Genomic DNA, 26,776 nt, shown 5'->3' on the forward strand with positions numbered 1-26,776 from the left:
TCACTAAGAAAGTTGTGGCTTAATTCTATATACTGTGGACTTTCTTCAGGACCGATCAAGTATTCACCTTATGTGGCTAATTTTGAAAACTGACAACACTCATTATCTTTTTGGAGATATTAGTTATAAAATAAGAGATTAAAAGCACAAGAAAATGTGACTAACCAGTTCAAGGTAATTAGAGCTGTCTTAAGCCTCATATTTGGTGTTCTGCATAGTGACATAACTCCAGGCCCTTTCTTGAGACGAGATTCTTCACTCTGAGATCTTTGAATTGTCATTTTTTGTTTGAGCCTTTGAGTAAATCCAGCAGGTAGTTGAGTTCCATTCACTTGAGCTAGAGTTTCAAGGATAGCAGATGCCTCCTCAAAACGCCCTTTTGCAAGTAACCATCGTGGAGACTCAGGAAGGAACCTTAATTAAAAACCAACCAAAAAGCCTTTGATTATAACTTACATTACTTCCTCAGGACAGACTTTTAATGCCATTCATTTTTTGTAAGTAATCATTCTTACTATTAAGAGATATGACACCTCAATACCATATTACTTGGCACACTGATATCCTGAGTCTATCTTAAATTAATGTTTATTGATGGTGACATATTTTTTTTGAATCAAAGTCTTTTTATTTCATAATGATATGTGCTAGCCCTTGAAAATGTTTAGTGTGGGTGTATCCACCGACAACCAAATAAAAATTCACAATTACTTTTGAAAGACTTCAATGAAATAACCACTTATGCATCCATATCCTTTCATATTAAGTACATATGTATGTCATTAATATGGTAATCTTAAGAAATTAGATAGAAAACTTTAATTTTTTTAACCATTTTATAGAATTTGATTGGATTGAATTAATTTTATCATAAATTTATTAGTTACTTACCACCAGTATCCAAAATATAGGAGAAAGGGTGTGGAAGTAACCAGTGCCAATTGAACCCAGTTACGCACCATGTAAGTTATCCCTGCAAGCACTATCATACCCAGAGTATAGAACAGACAGGTCATCACAGTTACAAAGGATCTGTAGTTGGGACCAACTAACTCCAGTGCTGTTCAGTTTAAGCATGATGAAATACAAGAGAATTGTGCATTAAATTGAGAAAATAATATTGATATCATTTTGTATAGCACACAACATTACCATGAAAAGAATATGCTAGAGCACTTTCTAAGCCAATAAAATTTTACAAATTTTGCTTCAATGGTTATTAGCTTAGGTGAAATGCATACAAGATGCTAAAAGAGACTTAAGAATCGAATGAAAATAAGGGTGCCCATTCATTCTCAGATCTTCAATAATTTTAATAGTAACAGTAATGAGTCTCTAATTAATGGCACAAGATAGGCGGGTAAATTAGTAAGGGGAAGAGGTACCCAAACAAAAGGTTTCTCAGCAAAAGAGAACATTAATTTGGAATCACATCATACAAGTCAATGTTCAGTCTGCCAGTATCCCAAACATTTTTATTACTACTAACATGTGGAATGTTTGAATGGTTTATCAAGCTTAAAGAGCATGTATGTGCATTATCATGATCCCAAGACATAAAAAATTTCTTTTGGACATGAACTCAAACAGGTACCTACTTTCCTTCAGTGACGCTTCTTTCTTACACTCAGCGAAATGAGAGTAAATTTGCAGCATATTCACCTTCACCTGCACAATGGAAACTTATCCAGTACTCAAATGCAAGAAGTTAATAGAAAATATCATACATTTATAATGAGAAAAGTTTTATGCACAGAACAATTGAGCATCATGGAGTTTACACTTGCCCACTTTGACTGATGAAAACAGGAGTATTCACAAAATTAATCAAGATTGGAAATGCAAAGCAGTTGCATATAAATGTATAAACTGGGAATTTTAGTAAATAACAAATACCAGAGAGGCATTGATTATTTAAAATTCGTTTCCTTCTACATGCTCTGTAGGTTCCATCAGTCAAAGTTGAAAAGGTGACATCCACAATGCATCTGCATCCCAAATTAGCAGGGCTGGAATTAGTACTTCTGTAGTCTTCAACCGAAGGTGTCTGGGCTCATAGCCCAGTATTATTATTATGGTATTATTCATGATCATAAATGGCCTTTTGTGTAGTCATATTGTTTTAAGTAATGAATAATATACAATGGCCTTTTCCAGAAATGGGGTAAACTACATTCATCCTCCCTATTGAGGTTGTTTGGGTGTTTTACTATTTCTGTTGTAACTCATCTTATTTTGGGGTAGCCTAATTTTTCTTTTGCCAAAGGCATGGTTGTGTCTGGAGAAATATTGTGATATGGACCATAATGAAGAGCATTTCAAACACCTGAAAATTTCATGTGTTTGTTTTCTAGGGCTCTTGATGGTCTTTTATTCTGAATTCAATTGGTTGACCAGATTCCCCTACATGGTAGTCTCCACAGCTGCAAGGAATGCAATGCACTCCTCTCATGTAAAATTTTGGAATGGAATATTTTACTCCCGGAAGATGGTTAATTTTCTCAAAATATGCTGTATCATGGGTGAATATTGTTGCTTCTTTTATATTATAAGATTTAACATTCCTCACTAAAGAATGAGGAACTCTAAGAAAAGTATTCCCTTTTGAATGTTTCCTTTTTTGTTCGTTAGGCAAGGAGCATTATTTCCAAAGAAACACTCTGAAATTGTTGCGTGTAGCATTATTATGATGAAAAAGGCTGCATGTGAATGTATTTATATACCCACATATGTGTGATGGGTAAAAGAGAAAAATTATAAAATCTTCAACCCTTAATGCATTTAGTGCCACATTTAGCAGCTTCATTTAGCCCAAGAGCATTCATTGGAGAGTGGATGTAGAGGAAAACAAAATAATTTTAATGAAAACTACGTACCTTAGTAGCAATTATAGTATCTTGTCCATGAATTATAATTCTCAGTAATTAGCTTTGCTGTACTTTCAAACATTTAGTCTCACTGAAAATTGTATTGTGATCAATGAAAGTACAGAATAGGATATTCTATATGATACTCATTATATACATCTTCCATACTCCTGTACATCTTCATTTTGACTATTAATTACACCCATTCAAATTTGCCCATCAATGCCTCCAAGCCATACCATTCTTGCTTGGAATTGGGGAGAAAAACTAAGTAATGTGGGGATACAAGTGTTAGAATTTAGATAAATCCAGCCCTGCCTTTAAGGTTGATTGAACATGCTACCAAAGCAGAGTTGGTGATGGATAATCCATACCCCCCACTGTTGTCCAATCAGGGGGAAAGGCTTCCATCTCTGGTCCAACACTGTTCTCCTGCCACAGACCGAGGCAACATCAAAGCAGAAAATACTGGCTGAATCAAATTTTCCAATGGATGAGTAAAAACCCAAGGACTATGTACACCTCTGACACAGAGAACATGTCAAAGAGTGCTTCAGGGCTAAAAATGTGGAGAAATAAGTCAGAAATAAACTGAAACTGAATAGGTCCATAGAGAGCACTGCTCACAGATGATGAAGGGGGCTCACAGATGATGAAGGGAATCTGGTAAATGGCCGGGATGGTAAGTCCAACGATGAATCTGCATGCTGCCCAGGACCAGAAATTTGGAGCACCTGCAGTCATTATGCCACCCAGCAAAAGAGTGCCAAGGCAGGAAAAAAAGGAAATTCTCCTTCCTACCCTGAAACATAAAGACAGAAATGTTACTGAAAATCAGCAACCAAATAAATCCCTCTAAAAACGTTTGAATAATAAAACCTGTTTACAATTTTCCTCATTTAAATAGGTGTAATAGAAAAAACTATGTAAAAATAATTTACTAATAACAAACAAACAGTCTTGTATCTTATGCTTAGATTTAAGTTCCATAGAACAAAAAAATGAGCAATTGAAATAACAACAATATACTCAAAACTAATCTAAAAACAAACCGTTTTGCTAAAACCTAATATTCATAATTAAAAACCAAATTTTACAAGTAATTTAAAATAAATTAAACAAATCATAGCAGTCAGTCCCACATTGTCAGATAATTTTGATAATTACTATAAGAGTAAAGAACTTCAAAAAGAGAGCAGCTCCCGGTGTTGGCTGAACAATCAATCCCTTAAGGTCATCAGAGAGAGTAAGTAAGAAGATTTAATTTTATTATTAAGTAATTTGTGCGAAAAGGATATTCCAAGATGTTTTCCAGATGTTTATTGAAAGAGAAGGAAGATTTAGACTGTGATGTAATTCTTCCAGACTCTTATGGCTGTTCCTAATTTTAATAAATAGTTGAGTACCATAATACCTTTGTTTTGAATGGCATCCTATTTAAGGATATGCCTTTTGCAATAAGGTAAATAAAGAAGTAATTTCAAATCCAACTAAGTCCCAAATAATATTATGGAACAACAGTGAATGTGCAATATTTATAATTGTTACGTCCCTCTATTTTATCCTCTATACATAAAAAAGTATTTATTTGAAATAAATTAGATTTTCAAAATTAAAATATAATACACTAATATTTCAATGCTCAATGATAGTGGTGAGCGAATGAAGAAAAGAAATTACCTATCATTGAGTAAACCAAATACATAAACTCCAATTGGTCCGCCTGAGTTCAAAGCAGCCAGTCCAATAGTTGGGTATATTGCATGATCACAAACCAAATCAAACTGAAAAAATATATGCATACATACATTTCATTAAAAAAATTAAAAATTGAGAAAATCATTCACAACAAGAGATGGAGTCAAAATGAATAAATATTGGCTATATTCAGGGGGCATGCATTGAAAATTATTATTTTAATTTTTGAGATTCCACTAGCAAGATTTAATCAAATTACTGCCACAAATTTCATCAATCAGTAGGTAGGCCATTTACTCAGCAATCATTAATCATGAATAGGTATGTTGATATGACAGAGCTGCTAGGTACCTACATATTATTTTTAGTGCTTCATTCCAGAGTATACTTGATATCAAGGAAATATGATAATGGACTAAGAGAAAAATATGATTTTATGAACATTAATGCAGCAACCCACTAGATACAAATCATGATATAATTATAATACATAATAATCCAGTATTTATGTGAAAAAAACATTTCAGTAACTACAAAATGATAAAATTGATCAAAATAATTACAAAATGACTACAGGAAGTTCTGGTGCAAGCACTACCCATTAGAGAATATGAAATAACAGTTTTATCCTTAGTAATTTTGCAGATGGGTAAATATTAGAGTTAGATCTTATCCATCACAATCATGACATGTCAACAAATAACTTTCAAGCCAATTATTTGGGCAAGATTAATTATTATACTGGTGAGTATAAGTTCAGCAAAAATGGCAAGCTCCATAATTTGATCAATTCAGCTCTATTGGGGATCAGAAATATCTTCATAAGTTTTCAGAGGCAAAGGGTTGCTTGCAAGCCAAAATGATCGATCCTTCAAACAAACATTTGGGAAAGGAACCTTTAAGGTTTTAAAAGGTGCAATTTATTTCTGATGATGGGAATAAAATTGTGGAAATGCAATGTTTCCTAGCCCACGGTCAAGTATTTTGGATATCCAAGGCTCTAATACAAGTTAGGTTAAAGTAATAGTTGATCAGAAAATTCATCTTGTTACTATTTATAGACAAATTCCTTTGATTGTATAAGAGCCATTCATAAGGCACTAAATGGAGACCTATCAAGAGACCCTATTCCTTTGATACAACACCAAGTTTCCTGCATGTAAATATGCTTTCATTTGAATCAACACAAAGTTAGCATGACTAAAATTGGGCACAATATTTCACAATAATAGACCATTTCCCTGGCTGAAAGACAATTCTACTGGAGTTAGCATCAAATGATGATTTCATTCCTGCCACTTTCACTATAGTGCAGTACTAATGCATAGAATTTATAAATACACAAAATTCAATCTATTTCACCCTCTGATCTGGTGCAAACACAAATTGTATATATCCCTTGAGGGAGGGTTATTAGCTCCATCTGGAGAAGGAGTGAGTCTGCAAAATATTATAACGCTATCTGTTTGATTGTTGGGCCTCAGCTAAATATTTATCCAGTCTTTATAAGTGAATTGAAGGCAGTTTTTACCCAGCTTAATCTTATAGTTTCCACTCATTTCAATTGAATAAAAATGTAAAACATGATGATAGCAGAAGTATAGTAACACTGATAGGAAAAGTAATGACATCCTATTAAAAGATGGAAGTGCTAGATATGCTTGCTTGTGGACAACCCCATACTTCCATAAGATCTGGTTGATGAGAGCATACAGATTCCCCATAATTATGGTAAAAAATAAAAGGTGCTGAAATCAGGACAAGTTTAAGTGAAAAAGTAACCAGATACTACGGGAAAATAAAATTGAAAAAATAGAATTACAAATTTGGATCAAAGTTCAAACCTTATTGAGAGTTCAATTGATTGCACTGGATATCAGTGAAAAAATCAGGCACTCACGGATATATGCATTAGTGATGCAGAAGGACTTTTGTCCTCAGCTACTCAAGAAATAAGCTATGATATTAGGGACAATGACATAAAAAACAAGGGATAAAACAATGGCAGATAACCCCATGAATATTGCAGGAAGCTTGTTTGGCCTAGGGTATACTCCAACACAAATTATAAATATCAAAATTTACATAGATTATCAATTTTATCCATTGACAGAATCGTAGTCACTTACTTTGAAAAGCAAATTGATGGAAAGTAATATGAATAAGTTAAGAGTAGGCCATTAAAAATAATGAAACCCCGACATGGACTCCTGATTCATTATTTGTTTCTTTACCCAAGCATATTTACTGAAAATAAAAAGGTTGTTCAGAATTGTTAATATTAACTTGAAAAAGTATTAACCAGCTATTTTTATAAAGCCATGTCATTAGAATGTGGAGATAAAGCATGAAGCTAGCCAAAAATGACATTCTGCTTTTGAATATCCTAAAAAGTAACTTCTAACATTCCTTACATCAATAACAATTGATGAAAAAATGGACTCGGAGAAGTATTCCCAACCCCAATCCGGTCTACATGGAGCTTTCCGCCATTTAGGAGAAGGGCGCAACATCATTAGTGGCACACCAGCAACTTCTGCCTCATGAGTGAAGTTGACATTGTAGCGCCAGCAGCTACTGAGCTCCATACTTTCAACAGCTGATTCAGGTAGCATAGTAGTGGTTTGAGTGGCAAGAGGAACTACCAGGGTTGAATAAAAGTTGGATGGAGTGGTGCTCGCTGGTGACCATGCTGCAGAAGAATCTGATATCTTCAAAACTTGCTAGGTAATACAAGTGTGAGAGAAAATTAACACTCATGTCTCCATTATATATATTCAAAAGTCTACTGTTTATGGTAGCCTTTTAAATGGACACAGTCTGTACCCTTCTACATTCCTCAACCTTCCATAACAAGACAAAACCTGACACTCCACACTACATTACACTGTTCTTCATGCATTCATATTAGCAAAAATATTACTGAGATAGGACCACAAAAGAAACATTAAATTCAACTTACACGTTTATAAATTATAGTCAATGTAAACTGAACAATCTTATGGAATTACAATTGGAAAAAAGAGAGCTATAACCAACACTTTCAATCATGGCTTCAGTGTGTACCCATCAATATTACCATAATGGATAGGGTGTTATATGGTTGGTTGCAAAAATTCAAGCACTAGTTGATTTTCACCCAGTGGGAACTCAGATAAAAAATGAACAACTGTGCAGAGATGAAGAGGGAGCAATGTTGAGAATAGTGTTTAAGCTTTTGTGGAAACTGGAAACCTTTTCAAGTTAGTTGCCCAAGGTACCACAACTATGCAGTGCTGAATAGATCACTGATTCTTACAATACTTCCCTTTCCATTCACTCTGCAAAATCCCATTCTCAAGGAGGGCTGGCTTGCCAGAATGACAATAGGGAAAAGCCCACTATAACTACTCTTATCGCAAGCTGATTGAATTTCCTTGATACATCTAACAAGCATCTATGGCTTGGAAACAGGCAGCTTTCTATGGCAACACTTTATAGATATAATACAGAATTTTACAGATATTTTAAGCTTAAATTGAAGAAATATCGGTGAAAATCCAGTTAAATGATGAACCAAAATTGTCTTCACAGAAATGAAATTGCTCTCTTGAAATTATGAGTTTAATACATTATCTAGTCATAAAAATTACAATAATCACATTACAATGGGTCTAAACCTCATGCTTAATACTCAATTGATGGATTTTTAGAAATAGTTAACTACATTGCCCTCAAATTGGTTTATTATAGAAATCAATGCTTTCAAACTCAAGTGGTTTTTTTTACAATTCTTTTGCAGGTATCCCATACAATAAGGGGGTAACTCTTTGATGTTCTGAGGAGAAACACAATCATCTTCATCAATATATTGCACTCCTTACCAATACCTCCTTTAAAATTTTCTTGTGCTCGTGAGGCTCTTTAGAATTCAATTCTCTTCCATGGTCTTGAGCCAGTTAATTCACATATCCATCAACCTTAAGTATTAATGACTGGCCTAGAGCCCAAGACCAAATTTTTTATTCATGTCATGCAATTCTAGTGCCATCACGTTAGATGTTAGCAAAATGCTATTCATTAAAACAGTAAACGTGATATTACAGCATAAGTAGGTACACCACGTATTAAAATGAGTACCATCCACATCTCTCCCGCTGGAATTGCCAATAAAAACAAGAGTAGATATCTTACATGGGTTCAGGTTCCTCTGTTATCTCATCCATTATTGGAAGGCACCAGGGAAGATGATTCATTCTTCTGCAGGCATGGGAATGGCTGGAGATAGAGATTAAGTAGGTGGAGAAGTGATGAAATCTGTATTGTGAATGATCAAGCCTTAGTTGGGGATTCAGCCAATAGATTTATTAAGGAATTGTGTATCATCAATCACTACTTAATACATTATACAGACAGTGTAATATAATGAGAAAAGATCATGAGAAAATGAAGGTAATGAACTTCTACAGAAATTGGAAAGCTAAATTATATGTTAATTTGATAGTCAAAAACCAGAGCTTATTTGCCCAGTCGTCTAGATTAAAATGAGTAAAGTTGCAATTAAAGTGAAGAGATGAATTAGGCAAAGAAACTTTTTCAAAATGAGAAGGAGCAGATGACATGGGCATTAAGTATAGATGTGATGAAAAGAATAGTGAAAACTTTGACATGGAGTGAGGGTATATATGGCTCTGAAATAGGGTGTTTGAGCAATGGGACAAGGGTAGATTGAAGATTTTTGAGATGTGGGTGAGGACAAGAATGGAAAATGGACAGAAAGGAAAACAAACAAAGAAGTGATATGCATTAAAGGATGTTGTTGGGAGGAATGAGGAGAAGGCAAGAAAAGTGAATACAGATTCTGGAGAAATAAGCATGTTGAATGGATGGAAGGTAGAAGAAAGCATAAGTAATTTAAACTGGTTTTATTTAAAATTTATTTTGGAGTACTTAGGCAGATTTGTAACAGAGATTCATTCTTGGGCCTATCAAAAACCTGCATTTACCAGTAAAATATTGTTTAAAAAAATGATCATATCTGTTGTCTTCACTTCTGGCCCATAGATATTTCTTGAAGTACTTCTTTCAAGTAAGCCACATAAAATTAAAGTCTTCCTATGTCCTCAGACTTGAATGCATCTACTTTAAGAACTAGGAATATCCTTGCTAGAATCAATTTTACCTCAAAAACTGAGTTTCCCATTATGATGTTTATCATAATGGGTATCAAAATGCCTCTATGAAAACTGAATATTTATAAGAGGGACTGTTCAATGAAAGGGCACAGTGGTCAATTGTGTGGAGAGCTGGGCTACTGCTTAGAGATAGGTCCTGGCTTTGTTGCCAGGTGATGACTCTTGACACCCTCAGTTTCACCTAAGCAATCATATCAAGGTTGCAATGAGCAATCAAGGTTGATATGACTGCTTGATAACTGTAGTTATGTTTAATTAAAAGCATCATCAACCCCAAGCATGAAAAATAATGGTATTCTACAAGTCATGAAAAACACTAATTTTGAGTTTTTAGAACATTTTGTACCACCGATAAACGTTGCAAAATTCACGATACTTTTTTAACAGACCTCGGATGTCCATTTACCTCTGTAAATACCACTCACGTCAAAAGTGATTTCAAAAATTAGATTTAAATGGGAAAGTACACAATATAGTAAAATCAACTTAAGGCAAACTTAAAATTTGGTCATTCTCACAACGTTTTCAAAAACTGACGTCAAGAACTAACTGTCACGGAATCCTGTCCAATACTTCGCTAGCAGCTATCTTCATCCATTAATCTTAGTGCAACTTAAATTAATATTGTGCTACATGCTATGTTTCTGCCATTACCAAAAAAATACGAAATTTTAATTTCATTCCGCTAAAAATACAGCGAACCGATAACGCTGAAGTTATATTTCGTCAAATATTAATAATAAATGAATGCCAAATGATAATCGCATGAAGTGATAGTATTGTAGATTATCATGTTATCAAAGTATTTCTAAATTTAGGCGTATATATGAGTTTAATGTTACGGATCGGAGAGACGATAGTCAGTAACTTTAGAGCTACTGACTAGACGTACAAAACAAGCAGTATCTTCGGCAAATACCTAAAGAGGGTATGATTGATCACATAGTCTTCTCTTTTGAATTATTACGGTTCGTCCTTTTACCGCCTGTTGCAAGTGGATAAAAATCAGCCGCATCAACTCCCTGAATGCTCGTGTCATTTATAATTTTTAAGTATGTTATATGACGACCACATAGCAATGCGTTTGTTGATGCTATTTGAGCTACATGTATGCCATCATGCCACAGCCTCGGTGGTCATACGCATCCAGAAATGGCATCGCCGACTTTTACGGAATAACTTCTAAAGGCATTTCACATTGCCGATGCTAACATCCTTAAGCAAATATCAACGGGCACCATCATTAGGGAATAATCCCACAGGAGTAGTAGTTTGTAAGAAAAATTAGGAAGCATTAGAACTTGAACTCATTGATTCTGATAATGAGTTCTTACCTGCATACCCAAAAAAGGCTCTCCATGTTTTATCCATACGTACGGAAGACGAGCAATAAAGAATGCGTAATCTGCTGGCCACTATTCTTCATTCCCATTTTCTGTCCAGTCAGTAAACCTTCGTCCTCATTCATGGATCATACATTAGTAAGAGGTGATTGGGTGAGCGTAGAGCGGTGTGTAAAGCAATATCGTAAAAGATTTTTCAACAAGATAGATGCAAGCAGGCTAAAATACGTTAGTGAGCAATTGTTTCAAAGCTACTAATTAAAATTTGTTTCTGACCCTCCTTCCCATATTTAATGCTGCTTCTAAACAATTATTTTTAAGTCTTCAAATAAATTTTCTGGCTATCCAAATATACAAATTTAATATTGATATCGAAAGATAAGAACCTACCTCTCTTGACTATATTAAATAAATAATCATATCATAAGTCGTGTACTTAAAAGTTAGGTTGCATTAATAATAAAGTATAATTACATCAAATAAATGTAAACACAATGTACAAGGAATTAAAAGATAAAAATAAAATAACATGTTCCACATAAAAAATACTGCCATAAATAGGTATAATTATAAAGCCTCAAACTTATTTAAACATTCAATAAAATGTGAAAGGCACATTATAACGGTCTCATGCTGGATATTGGTTTGTTTGAGGAAAAAGAGAGGGGAATGATACGTCTGTTGAGGCATTCACACCCTGTTTCAGTAATCGCATCACAATATTCCGAGCGCTCTCTAGCCCACACTCTCTCACTCACCTTGAGTCCACCCTCACCCCAAGAGCCTGACTCGCTGAAGCCAACCAAACCTACAGGCAACCATTATTATTTCCACACTCAGCTTCTTTCTTATGCAGTTACCTCAGTTCGCTCCCCTTCCACGAGCGCGCTAATTGGTAATTGGATTATTCTGTTTCAATACGGACGAGTCCCGTTGAAAGTGGGTTATGATATGGTAGGGAAAACCTGTGGTTTGCACATTGAAAAGACTGAGATCTCCATCTGCTTAGTCAAATTAGACAGCGTGTAAAAATGGTCAAATTTTCATTTGACTCACTCTTTCTTTCTTATTTGTCGTAGCGCACAATATAATACGACACCATGGCGCCGTGCAAACTTTTCTTAGCCCTTTAAAAACACTATATCCGATCAAGATTGTCAACCGATTTTAGGATGTTGCTAGGGTTAGAATTTTCATAAGGCCCTGACAATACTGACGGGATATTTTATACTATGTAATACGTACCTAAACGGTAGGCTAGGCAGCACTGATACAGCTATTTCGACGCCTACATATGGCATTCTGTGGTTATAACTTTCACGTAGTCACTAAGACACATCACAAATTGCTGACAAATGTATGAGGTGTGTCCAAAAAGTAGTATTACCCATTTTTTCCCGGATTGACGGATGGTCGAGCGACGAATTCTTTGGCTGAAATCGATTGAAGGGAGCCTCATGAAACGCTGGAGACCGGTGATAGTTGGTTCCCAGCCTTTGCGGAGCGCGGATTGTTAGTTTGCGAAACTTCTATAACGTGACCTCCTTATGCTCCGCCATGAACCGGTTATTGGAACAGCGCTACGCCATCAAATTTTGTGTGAGACCGGGTAAAACCGGGAATGAGACTAATGACATGCTCAAGGTAGCTTATGGTGATAACGTCATGGGCAGATAGGGTGTCTTTGAGTGGGACATGTTGTTTCGGGAGGTTAGAGAGGATGTTGAAAACGCCGAACGTTTAGGATGCCCTTCAACCTCAAAAATGACGCAAATCTTGCAAGAGGGAAGGTTTTGTTGGACACGGATCGCAGATTAAGTGATCGCATGGTTTTTGATGAACTTGGGATCCATAAAAGTGATATGCATCAACTTGTGACCGATAACATGGGCATGAGAAAGATGCGTGCGAAGTTGGTACCGTAAATGCTCTTCGGACGAACAAAAGGAAAAAAGGAAACTCGCACGCGGATCTGCCAAAACCTTCTCTACCATGTGAGTGAGGATCCAAATGTTTTAGACAGTGCCCCACCAGACATCTTCCTCTTCCCCCGCCTCAAATGAGTGCTGAAAGGACGTCACCACAGCTCGGTGGAAACGTTACAATGGCCGTAACGAGGGAGCTTAGCATCATTCCGGGCGCCGCCTTCCAGAAGGCGTACGAGGCGTGGAAAACCCGCTGGCAGCGGTGTGTGGACGCACAGGGGTGCTACTTCAAAGACTTTTGAGTGAATTGATCAATTCTGGCAATAATTTATTTTTAATCAACTCACCCCCATTACTTTTGGGGCGGATCTTGTATGTGCACTCAGCCCATTTGATTACATAATCCATGGCCAATTGGATTTTCCACAATAGGTTTGAGATCTGCCCTTACTTGAAATACAGACCTACTGCAAAAGATGTAAAAGTGCGGCGTGCATAAAATAAAGACCTCTTCCAAAGATAGACTTCATCTGCCCAACACGCGGCGGGAGTGTTAGTGTGTATAAAAAGCGTACTCCTGCGACAAAGTTAAGACTGCAAGATGGGTGCTTTCTTGTAAGGAACATTAAAGAATATAAACGAAAAATATCACACAAGACAACAGATTGGTTCACCATCATATATTTCGTTGGCTTACGGAAACAAAACCATATTTAAACAAAACCTACTCAGCTGATAGCTATAGAATCTTACCAAAATTAATAAGCGGAGCTGAAATAAAATTAATAGGGACAAAGGATATGCGAAGACCAATTTATATTTGCTATGAGGCGGCCGAGTCTGAACTTAATTGACGATACAGGTTAAGAAACCATGGATCGATGATTGAAGGCGAATACCACCCGTAAAATAATCGTTAATGAAACCAATTGGCTGTGACAGCTACATTCACAGCCATTGAGCCACAGCCATATTGAGAGCAATCCATGAAAAATAATTGCCGACACTTGAAAATTCCTTACTCTTTTGGCCTTAAAATAAAATCAAACTAGATTTTAAACGTTTTGAAATGAATGCAATGAAGTCTCGTCCTCAGCTCCTCCCCATGGCCAAGCGGATTGTAGTATCCTCGCGTTTATGCAATTTACATAGCAAAGAAGGTTTTCACTGCTGCATCATTGACTACAAAGGCGTTAGACGCTGATTACACGCATGCAATCTCAATTTTTTAGGTTGATTTTGCGATTCAACCAGTGTAACAGGGGAAAAAAGCGGTAGAGAAGGAAATCGTCGGTCAAACTCAGTTATTATGCCTCCATAGTTCAGTCTGCCAATAGAGTGTGATCGCTAATGCATTATGTGCGAAAGGTTGGGCTATTCTACATAGAAATAGTGGAACAAATGATACATATTTCTGTAATGATTTTACTTTAGCGGCTAGTCATCGCATTTCTTCCACTTTACATCGTCTTACGATCCTGTAGAACTATGAAGTTCTTAACGAATATGCCAGCTATCATCTGAATTTTTTTAGATTCACGGGTTTCTGCGATTGATCCAAAATGGTTGCTAGTCGACCATAGCTACTTAGTCAACGTAAGACTTAATCCATGATGTTTTGAATGTTTAACATTATGAATCATTTGACTCTGGACGAAAAATGACGCACAGAAAAATAAATCGTATTTGTTTTTCTTTATGGCGAAATCAGAGTGAAGGGTCGTGGGACAATTGTTTTTTATTAATTATGTCCATTTGCACAAGCATGAAACATTGCTATTCGAAAAAAAACTTTCACGTGACTAGAGGAAATAAATGAAGGCTGAAAGAATCCAACGCGAAGGATTTATTTTGGTTTTGGAATTTAGAAACTGGAAAAAAGAGAGTAAAGATAAATTTTGGACGTTTCGGGCAGTGAACCTTCAATCCGTTAGCAAAAGAAAGACATGATCTGTTCTTTTCGGAAGCATAAATGGAGGGGGAGAGGTAATAATTAGGAGGAGACAGAACTGCGTGGGTGAAAAAGAAGGGGGCAAGCTAAAGTGGAGGGATATTAGCTCGGGAGGTGACGAAGAGAATAATAATGCAATGCAGGTTTCCGACAATGTTTCGCGAAGTAGTGAGAAATGTAATTTACTGAGAAATATTGAAACCTGGCAGATGAATAGCCTTTTACGGCTAAATTATTGGGACGTGTATTTCCGTGTTTTTCAGCAATGTTAGTGATGGATTGGAAGGGGAGAAGGAGGAATGGAAACGAAAAAACAACTGTCAAATGCAATATTGTGGCATTGAGCGTGCATTGGGATGAGGAACTGTGCGGAAAAGGCTCATTGCGGTTATTGATGGGATGACGGACGGGGTAAAAGTTTCACCCATGTAAAATTAAGGAAACTTATTATGTGCAAAAAAATTGCAATTTCCTGCTGGATGTCTCCCAATCCGGTATCCATTCTGGATTCATGCCCACATGCTTATACCATAAGTATATACACGCAAGTAGAGAATTAATGCTCATCTATGTACATAATTTCATGGCTTACTTCCCGTTGCTGCGACGGTTGGTTGGACTTGAGGGCTGAATTTTCCGGCGGGGCGGTCAGCAGGCGGCGGATATGAGGAGGAAGGGGCGGTTGTGCCGATAAAAGCTCTGGAACCTTGCACCAAATCTGTTCCGGAACGTCCGCCATGAAGAGCTGATTGAAAGCACAAAATCCACACGGAACGCAGGCAGGAAGACAAACCAACCAAAGCAACAGCTTCTGATAGCGACCGAACTCCCCCACGGTCGGAAGAATGTCGTCAAGATCCATTGGACCATCATCATCCCGTTCCTTTCTCCCTTTCTGTGTGACGAGAGAGAGAGAGTTCTTGATCGATCATAAAGAATAGCGACGACAAATAAGGTGGGCTGAAAAACTTTTTTAAAAAATTTGGGTGACTTACTTTCTATATTACAAGGAAATCATTAGACATTTAATTTAGATACTCCAGAATGGAGCAAACATAAAACTTAAATTTTAGACAGATTTTGCGTGTATCAATTGGCCAATCGCTAACCTTGTTGAAACTTTCAATAAAATAAGAATAAAAAAGTTTAATAAAAGTATACTATTAGTCCACACTCAGGAAAAATATTCACCGTATTCGCCATTGATCCCAATTCGCGAAATCGGCGATCGATTTAGGTAGAACTAATTTTTCTCCAATGTTTTCACCATCTAATAGCCGGGACCTGATCAATATTCTGTAGGGCATAATTCGAAGAATATGTACTTAGTGTGTGGGTTATTAATATCCAATCACCAATCAGTAGGTTGAAACTTATTATACACAGCATACATTTCTAATGAATTTGAATAAGCATGCTCAGCCATTGATAGGCACTTATTGTGTTTGTCTTATATGTAAATGTATATACTAATTCATTACTTAAAAGGATATGATAACTTATAGAAACAAATTTATTTGAGAAATCTGATATATTACAAATTTAAATATTTTCCTGAGATTAAATTTTTCTTTATGATGCCAACAGTTTGTTTAAACATGTCAAAAACTTAAATGGAATTTCGTTGTGAAAGTTGTGCCTAAACACACACAGCAGGTCATTACAACTCTGACTCAGATTGCAAAGGGAGACAATTGTTCATTACACCTACATTCTACTCGACACATTTTGATTAAAATGCCACAACGCACTACGGAATAAATGACGATTCGCGGATTAGGTAAGCGAATCACCGTAAACTGACCGGTTGAGAGTGGTCTTCTTCCGCGAGGCCCGCTTCCGCTCTTTCCGTCCCCATGGCGCGCGCCTACTGCGGCCTCACCCCCTGGAGGGGCCACAGACCAGAGGGCTCTCTTCCCCGAGGCGCACTCAAGGAACACCAAGACGACCCCTCTTCTGCGCCAGCCGTGCCGAATTTCTGAAAGCTTTGGAACTTCTATCTGCGAAACAAAACATTGAATAAGGGACCCCACATAATATTCCGAACACGTTCTTGGCCCACGAATAGTGATAAAGGAAGTTTCTTTTGGGATTCCAAAAACGGCGAAGAGTGTGACGGAGGCCAGTTTAGAAGCAATACACCCACACTTAAATCACCCATCAACTTACCTGAGGGTCGGCCTGGTTAGACAGGTGACAAAATAGCCGAATTTATATTTAAATCTAGCCATTGCATGGATCTCGTCACGTGATAAGATAACAGTAGTATTAATTAGGAAAGTCGACCGATAGAGAAGACCATTTGCGATAAGTGGATAATTTGGGATAGGTGGGTAATTTGGAAGGGGTAGCGTTTTTCATGGTATGAGAGAAAGGTGGAAGGAAACCAAGCGGCGGATTCGGTCAACTAAGAACGAAAGACGCCGAGGAGTCCACGTTTTAACGTCCCATCCGACGGACGGCAAATCCCAATTAAATTGGTATCCAGATATCACCCCAAGTAGGGATAAAGGTACCACTGTATAAACCTGCCACCGCCGGGTGGGACAGATGAGAAGCCATCACTCTAGTCACCACACCAGTCCCATTCCCGATTAGGTGCTCACTCATTACCAAAGTGACACATAAAATGAACTTGGCCATTCGACATTAAAATAATACCAAAGGTAATTAGTTTTAGTGTCGTTGTCTTGAACAAGGAACTAACTTAAGAGTATTCATTCAGCAGTCTCATTTCCCTGAATGATGATGGGAAATATCCACATTTTAGAGAGATTTTTTTCAGAATGTTGAGCAGCTCTTCCTTATAGCAGCATCGAGATTCCGGAATAAAGGTTGCTTTGGTATTCTGAATCGGAGGTGACAGAGGATTTAGAATTCAGTGAAGAGTACTAGAACAGTAGGCTGTAAATGACCGGTCGGCTCGGTAGAGGGGTCCCCTACCACTCAGGCGCACTTTGTTTCAGTCGCCTCCGGGCATGCGTTGAGACAGGAGGTGAATTTTTGCTATGTGTGATTGTTTGTGGTGTCATCGCGCCAGTATGGAGCGCATCGTCGAGCAACGCTACGCTGTGAAGTTTTGCGTTAAACTCGGGAATCCCGCGTAAGCCGCACAAGAGTTTTTTGAGAGGCACAAAATGTTTAAGGCCGGGAGCTCGTCGAAGACGAGCACCGCGATGCCTAACGACCGCTCGAACCGATGCTCAGGTGGCCCAAGTGAAAAATGTTTTGGACTTCGACAGGCGTTTAACCATCGCCCTTATCAGTGAGGAGACCAGCCTTTCAGTCGGAACCGTCCACACCATTGTAACAGAGGATCTCGCGATGGGAAAGTGTGCGCGAAGTTGGTGCCGAAAGTCTTGAGCGAGGAACAAAAACTGTCGCGATTGTTGTGCGGCACCTGCTGACGAAATTCGGCGTGGCACGTTGCCTCACCCCCCCCCCCCCTACAGCCCCGACCTGGCTCCACCTGATTTTTTTTTGTTTCCGCGAATAAAAAGGGAGCTCAAAGGATATCGGTTTGACTCCATCGAGGCGGTTCAAGCGGCGACAAGGGCTCTCAACAGTATTCCGGAAACCGACTTCCAGCGGGCTTTTGATGAGTGGCAGACGCGCCGAACTAAGTGTATCGATGCAGGAGGAATGTATTTTGGAGATTATCAAGTCATTGTCATGATAACTGCAATAAATTTTGATTTTTGGAACCAGTCCCGATACCTATTGCACGGACCCTGTATTTTATCCTTTCCATTTCTTATTGTGGAGCTATACATCTTGGATTATAGTTAACGAGTATTCTTGGTTAATGCCAGGGTATTTTATAATCATTATATGTGTATTTTCTATTGTCCTGATTCAATATTTGTATGTATATTATACATTTTATCCTGCAGTATAACATTTCATTTAGATTGCAATTCCCATATTGGCCATCCCACACCCACTCAATTAAAAGTGCAATTTTTAGCAGCACCTTCTCGGATTTCCCAGAAACATTTTCTGTCAATTGATAAACAGTAAACTACCACAGTGAAAACTGACTTTAATTCAATATTTAAACGAATAAAATATTTTTTCGCATTATAAACAATTGAAAACGTTGCTGTGTTCAAATAATTGCATATAACTCCATTATCATACATGAAAAATGTATAAATAGCTTGTTTAAAATAAAAAAGGTATGATATAAACAATGAAAACACATAGAAAACTTTCGCCAGTATTTTTAATTGTTTAAAGACAATCAACTTGTTTTTTAATGCATTATCTCAGATATTCACTTCATATTTATTTAAAAATATCTAATCATACGTTTCAAAACCTTTCATTTTTAGGGTGCTAAATGTTTGGAGAAGTTTTTTGTCAAAAGGAGAAAAAGGTTTTAGCCCTAAATTCGCACGCACGACATTGACGCAAGGCGACCTACATTCCGCAATTTTCAGTGATAGGGGAGATGTGGCGGCGGTCAAATTGACTCTGTGACTGATTACAGTAAATCTTGACACAGTTATACAATTGGATCAATAGGTACAACCTTTTTCGACGGGTTGTAAGCGCAAAATATTTTCATGCTGTTTATAAGGACATTTGTTATTGATCATAATTACAGGATGGCATGAGTGTTCTTCGCTTTATTAATGCACTCCCTTATTAATATTACTTATAATTTAATGCATATAAAAAACTTAATTATTAATGGACGTTAATGCCAGTTGCACTTTGAGTAGGAAATTACTATTAAAGAGTTCGTCAAGGAAGAAGGAAGGCGAGATATTAAATTAAAAGAAATTAAATCAAATAAGGCCGTGGACACAAAAATAAGGACAGAAAAAATTTCCTGCGGAACTGCCTAAGGGTTTAGGAAAATGTGAGAGGACATTTTAAAGGATTACTCGGTAGCATTTATGAGTGAGGAATTTGGTCGGAAGTCTTTGTCATATCAGTCTCATATTCCAAAAAAAGATTAAGGCTACATCATGTGAGGACTGAAAAACAATAAGTTTGATATCGCACGCAGTTTAAATGGTTCTCAGGATCATCAACAAGAGGACGGAGAGCAGGGAGACCAATAATTATTTAGGGCATGATCAGTTTGGGTTCAGGAAGGGTACAGGCACACGCGCTACCATTGCAGTGATGAGATCACTAATAGAGAGGAACATAAAATACAATTAGGACGTATTTGCCTGTTTCGTAGATTACGAAAAGGCTTTTTATAGAGTGAATTGGGAAAACTAATGAATAATTTGCAGAAAATAGAAGTATTTTGGAGGGATAGGAAGCTACTCTGCAACCTGTACATACAAGCCTCACAGATTGCTCAGGTACGAGAGGCCGACGGAGTGTCCGGATGGGCAGCATTAGGAAGAGGAGAAAGGATGGGCTGTTCATTATCACGTATGCTGTTCAACGTATATGCGGAGGAAATGATTAAAGATGCATGGGAAGAACTGAAGATAGGAATAACAGTCGGCGAGGAATTAGGTTTGCTGATTATCAAGCATTAGTTTGCCAGTCAGCCAAGTGGTTGGCAAGGCATTGCGGAGTGAATTGTAAATTTAGTGCAATGGGAGTCAATATAATTTATGGGATGGGAGTCAATATAATTAAAACAAAGGTTACGCGATTTCGCAGAAAGGGAAATACTAAGTTAAACGACAAAATAGGAGGGCAAAAACTAGTGTAGGGGGAACACTTCATATACGAGGTCTGTTTAAAAAGTATCGCGACTTTAGTGTTTTTTTCAATATTATGCATTTATTCATGAATATCTATTTTGCCCCCTTCAAAGCAATCCACATGAGATATTATACACTTGTGCCAACGTTTTTTCCAATCCTCGAAGCACTTCCAAATATCTTTTTTTGCGATCTTGTGCAGCTCTTCCTTCGATGCAGTCTTTATTTCGTCGTCCTTTCATGGGCCTCTTCAGTTTCGGGAACAAGAAAAAGCCACTGCGGCCAGGTCTGGGGAATACAGTGGCTGCGGCATCATTGGTGTGTGGTTTTTGGCCGAAAATTCGCGCACAAGTAACGATGTGTGAGCAGGGGCGTTGTCATGGTTCAAAAGCCAATTTTTGTTCTTCCACAAATCCGGGCGTTTGTGGCGGGTTGCTTCGCGCAAATTGCGCATAACTTGCAGGTAATATTCCTTACGAGTATTTACCGTTCTACCCTGCGGGAAGAGCTCATGATGCACCACGCCCCTGCAATCGAAGAAAACTGTAAGCAAAACTTTCACATTCGACCACGCTTTTTTCGATCTTGGCTCACGCTGGAGCTTCCATTGGGATGATTGAGCTTTAGTTTCCACGTCATAACCATAAACACTTGGTTCGTCACCAGTGACCCCCTGGAGCATATTTGGATTGTCGTGGACAGAGTCCAACACCTCATTAGCAATGTTAATGCGTTGCTGTTTTTGGCCGAAATTGAGCAATTTTGGTATGAATTTCGCAGCGACCCGTGTCATTGCCAAATCATTGGTAAAAATCAAATGCCAATTGATATATTTAGGTCCTCATCAACTTCTCTAACGGTGATTCGACGATTGGCCAATACTATTTTCTTCACTTCATCAATGTTTACGTCTGTTGTTGACGTGTTCGGGCGTCCGGCACGCTCTTCGCCTTTCACATCTTCTCGGCCCTGTTAGAACATTTTATACCACCGATAAAAGTTGCTTCGGTCCAAGGTATCTTCTCCATATGCCACAGTCAACATTTGAAACGCGTCTGCGCCTTTAATTTCGTTTTTCACACAAAATTTTATACAGATTCTTTGTTCTTTTTTTTGGAACAGACAAAAATCCAAGACAAGCCAAAACACGTCCAAGCAAAACAGCTGTTAACAATTAACTGAACATTCAAAATGGCCGAACGTTTCGGTATTAGGGAGAGTGCCATATATGACGCCACCAAGCAATCAAAAAACAAATAAACGTAACCCGCGGAAATTCAAAATTCACGATACTTTTTGAACAGACCTCGTATGTCCATTTACCTCTGTAAATACCACTCGCGTCACAAGCGATTAAAAAAATTAAATTTAAATGGGAAAGTACACAATATAGTAAAATCAACTTAAGGCAAACTTAAAATTTGGTCATTCTCACAACGTTTTCAAAAACTGACGTCAAACTAACTTTGACGGAATCTTGTCCAATGCTTCGCTAGCAGCTATCTTCATCCATTAATTTTAGTGCAACTAAAATTAATTTTGTGCTACATGCTATGTTTCTGCCATTACCGAAAAAATACGAAATTTTAATTTCATTCCGCAAAAAATACAGCGAACCGATAGGACTGAAGTTATATTTCGTTAAATATTAATAATCAATTTCCCTCAAATGCGAAATGATAATCGCAAGCAGTGATAGTATTGTAGATTATCATGTTGCATGGGAAAGTCTTTCTAAATTTGTGTACGTCTCTAAGTGAGAGACATAAGTACTAACATAACGCTACAAAAAATCGAAAATCAAATAAACGCAACCCGCGAAAATTCAAAATTCGCGATACTGTTTGAAGAGACCTCGTATCTCTTTAAGTATTTTGGACCAATATGGTAAAGGTGGGAGGGACAGCAGAACAATTACGCTAGGCAAAGAAGCTTTCACAAGGAGAGGATTGATGACGAGGACGCTGAGGAAGGAGGTTAAGAAAAGCCACGTCAAAACTTTCATATGTAGCGTATTTATGTACGGCACGGAAACACGGTTACTGAACCCAGATGACAGGCGTAGAACGGAGGGTTTTGAAATGTGGGCGTGGAGAAGGTGAAGTGCACAGAAAGGAAAACAAATGAGAAAGTACTACTTATGGTGGGGGAGGAGGGGTATTATTCGGAGAAATCATAGGAAAGATGGATGCTGAATATGTTGATTGGCAAAGGGATGTGGAACACTTCGATAAAGAGGGAGGAATGTTAGGCAAGCGAGGAAGGGGCAGGAATAGGACAGGGATGCCTGACGGAATGAAAGAAAGAAGTACACGGAGATGAAGAGGAACTCTGTGGTAGAGCAGGATGTTTGGTTGAGTTTTGTACAGTTAGCACCTTAATGGCGTTCACTAATTCTTGTATTTAATCACAGAAAAAAATAACAACACAAAAATTAACCGAAACACAAACCAATTCACTTCGACGTTTCGGCGGTCCCAGCTACCTTCATTAGTCTATACGAGTCTGCATAGAAATTTATTTAATATTTATATATAAATATTTATATATATATATATATATATATATAAATGTATGTATATTATACGAAAACCGAATTCCTACGAGAAATAAATCAAACGAAATAGAGAGAGATGGCGTTGGTCGACACAAATATAGATGGAAACATCTCATCAGTACACTCACACGCATTCCGAAATTTTCGGTGTTGCCATCACCTTCTTCTACGGAACTTCTACTCACCTTCTAAGGAACTCAAAGCTTTATACATATAAATATACATACAAACATATATTAGGGGTGTCGCGGTAGTCCATGTGTAGAGCGTAGGACTACTCCGAGTTCGGTTCTTCCTGGAAAACCATCACTGCCACAGGGAAAGGAACTGGCCCCCCTAGCCTGATGTGTGAATTTCACTCGCCGTCGGGATTAGTACTGGGTGAACTCAACCATCAGCTACCAGACCGACCTTCAGGTTGATTACTGTGTTTATGGTTTCTGTACATGCATGCATATATATATATATATATATATATATATATATATATATATATATATATATATATATTGGAACCGTTAACGCTAAAAGGACTAGGAAACCATGGATCACGGATGAGATGATTACAAAGATGGATGAGCGGAGAAAATGGAAGAATATGAATACAGAATTAGGCAAAATGAAGTACAAAGAATTGAACAATAAATTGAGGCGGGCAACAAATAAAGCAAAAGAAGCATGGTGGAAGACGCAGTGCGAGGATATGGAAAGTCTGCAGAGTAAGGGTGAAATCGGTGCGCTGTACAGCAAAGTTAAATCGTTATCGGGAAGTAAGAAAGGAAGAGCTATGCTAACAGTTAGAGATAAGGCGGGTAAGGTAATAGTTGACGCAGGAAAGATCCAAGAGAGATGGAAGGAGTATATAGAAGAACTGTATGGTAAAGAACTCAGACCAACAAAGTTAGACATTGAAAAAGAAAATGACGTAGAGGAGGACAGCTTAGGTCCAGGCATACTAGACCATGAGATAGAAAGGGTATTAAGGGAGATGAAACTAAATAAGGCCGTGGGGGTAGATAACATTCCCGTGGAACTTTTAAAGTGCTTAGGAAAATGTGGGAGGAAGAGGCTATATGGGCTGATCCGTAGTATTTATGAGGAGGGAATCTGGCCGGAAGACTTTGTGAGATCAGTTTTAGTTCCTATTCCGAAAAAGGTAAAGGCCACGTCATGTGAGGACTATAGGACAATTAGTTTGATATCCCACGCAGCTAAAGTTGTTCTCAGGATCATAAACAAAAGGATAGAGAGTAGGGCAAATTATTACTTAGGGGATGATCAGTTTGGGTTTAGGAAGGGGAGAGGTACGCGTGATGCCATTGCAGTAATGAGATTATTAATCGAGAGGAATATAGAACACAACCAGGAGGTATTTGCCTGTTTCGTAGATTTCGAAAAAGCGTTTGATAGGGTGAATTGGGAAAAACTAATGAGTATATTGCAGAAAATAGGCATAGATTGGAGGGAAAGGAGGCTAATCCGCAACCTGTACATGTCTCAGACTGCTCAGGTGCGGGTGGGAAACGGGGAGTCAGGATGGGCAGTGTTAGGAAGGGGTGTGAGGCAGGGTTGCCCATTATCACCGTTGCTGTTCAACCTGTATGCAGAGGAAATGATTAAAGAGGCATGGGAAGAACTCGAGGTAGGAATGAAAGTGGGCGGGGAATTCGTAAAATCAGTTAGGTTTGCTGATGACCAAGCCTTAGTTTGTCAGTCAGCCAAGGGGCTGCAAGCATTGCTGAGTGAATTGGAAATTCAGTGCGACAGGTATGGGATGAGAATCAATATTAAGAAAACAAAGGTTATGCGATTTTCTAGAAAGAAAAAGGCCAAGCTTAACATTAATATAGGAGGGCAAAATCTAGAGCAGGTAGAGCAGTTTACGTATCTCGGTAGCGTTTTGGAACAACACGGTCAAAGTAGTAGGGACGTAAGGAGAAGAATTGCGCTAGGCAAAGAGGCTTTCACAAGGAGGAGGGAGTTGATGACGGGGACTTTGAGTAAGGATGTTAAGAAAAGACTCGTAAAAACTTTGATATGGAGCGTAGCTATGTACGGTGCGGAAACGTGGTCATTGAAGCAGGAGGATAGACGTAGATTGGAGGCTTTTGAAATGTGGGTGTGGAGAAGAATGGAGAAGGTGAAATGGACAGAGAAGAAAACAAATGAGGAAGTACTTGGTATGGTGGGAGAAGAGAGGGGTTTGTTGGGAGAAATCCTGTGGAGGCAGGAAAAGTGGATGAAGGGGGTATTGACCGGCAGTGGGATGTTGAAGACTGTGATAGAGGGTAGAATGTTGGGCAAAAGAGGAAAGGGAAGGAACAGGATAGGGATGTTGGACGGGATGAAGGGAGGAAGAAAGTACTCAGAGATGAAGAGTGACCTGATATAAAGTAGGATGATGGTTTTTTTGTGTTTTGTTAGGAGTAAGAAAATATTTGTTTGGTAGTTGTGTCCATCCAAAAACCTACCTTAACCGGTAGATTACCTTAAAAAAAAAAAAATATATATATATATATATACACACATATATATATACTACCTTGATCAAAAAGTTCCCGGAATAACCACCGTGTGGCGCTCCTATCGTTCCGATTTGAGTTCTGTTTTTTTTGTTAAATTGGTACATCTGTTGTTGATATTCCCTTTAAATCTTAGTGTCATAACTTGACATTTGCAAAAGTTACGTAGCCAAGAGTACATCTATCTCTGTGTGTGTTGGCGATTTTTTACAATTTCAGAAATGGATTTAAATTTGCAACAACGAACTTATATTAAATTTTGCGTAAAAAACGGATTTAGTGGCGCACGGACGTTGGAAATGTTGGAAAAGTGTTTCGGCAACGATTCTCTAAAAAAAACGGTCGTTTACCAGTGGCACGAGCGGTTCAGAAGTGGTCGTGAGTCAATCGAAGATGATGAACGCAGTGGCAGACCATCGACATCGAAAGTCGGTGAAAAAATTGATAAAGTAAAAGAAATGTTGGTCAATAACCGCAAATTAACCATCAGAGAAATAGCGGAGGACTTGAACATTGCCTATGGATCCGCCCAAGACATTGTGGTTAATGATTTGGGTTTCCGTCGTGTAGCAGCAAAGTTGGTGCCAAAAGACCTCAATTTCATGCAAAAAAGAGACCGTGTTGACGTCGCAAAAGACATGATTTGCGAGGCTGAATCCGATCCCACATTCATCAAAAGGATCATTACTGGAGACGAGACGTGGGTTTATGAGTACGACACGCAATCCAGACACCAGGCAAGTGAATGGCGTTCACCAAATGAGCCGAGACCAAAAAAACCACGTCGTTTTCAGTCAAAAAAGAAGGCAATGCTGACGGTTTTCATGGATTACAACGGTGTAGTGCATCATGAATTTTTGCCAGAAGGCCAGACAGTAAACAAAGAGTATTATTTGGGCGTTATGAGACGTTTGCGTGAAGCAATTCGCCGAAAGAGACCAGAAATGTGGGCAGAAAACTCGTGGATTTTGCACCATGATAACGCACCGTCGCACAGTGCTATCATTATTCGTAATTTTTTGACGAAAAATGCAACAAATACCATCCAACAGCCACCGAAT

The 26,776-nt window shown here is 38.1% G+C and overlaps 1 protein-coding gene across 1 annotated transcript in view; it reads right to left on the reverse strand.

The window, feature by feature from the left end:
* Nucleotides 1-26,776, reverse strand: part of CarT (Carcinine transporter) — a 48,964-nt gene that overhangs the window by 7,476 nt on the left and 14,712 nt on the right. The window contains exons 2-8 of the mRNA XM_071593384.1: nucleotides 16,763-16,958; nucleotides 15,551-15,853; nucleotides 6,980-7,288; nucleotides 4,548-4,651; nucleotides 3,515-3,669; nucleotides 892-1,060; nucleotides 166-414 (exon numbers count right to left, since the gene is read on the reverse strand). Coding sequence (XP_071449485.1) covers nucleotides 166-414; nucleotides 892-1,060; nucleotides 3,515-3,669; nucleotides 4,548-4,651; nucleotides 6,980-7,288; nucleotides 15,551-15,853; nucleotides 16,763-16,816 — 1,343 coding nt within the window. The 5' untranslated portion in view covers nucleotides 16,817-16,958. The remainder of the gene's footprint in view (nucleotides 1-165; nucleotides 415-891; nucleotides 1,061-3,514; nucleotides 3,670-4,547; nucleotides 4,652-6,979; nucleotides 7,289-15,550; nucleotides 15,854-16,762; nucleotides 16,959-26,776) is intronic.

This window comes from Hetaerina americana, unplaced genomic scaffold (assembly GCF_022747635.1).
Source record: "Hetaerina americana unplaced genomic scaffold, ioHetAmer1.1.p SCAF_1, whole genome shotgun sequence".
NCBI classification, from domain to species: domain Eukaryota; kingdom Metazoa; phylum Arthropoda; class Insecta; order Odonata; family Calopterygidae; genus Hetaerina; species Hetaerina americana.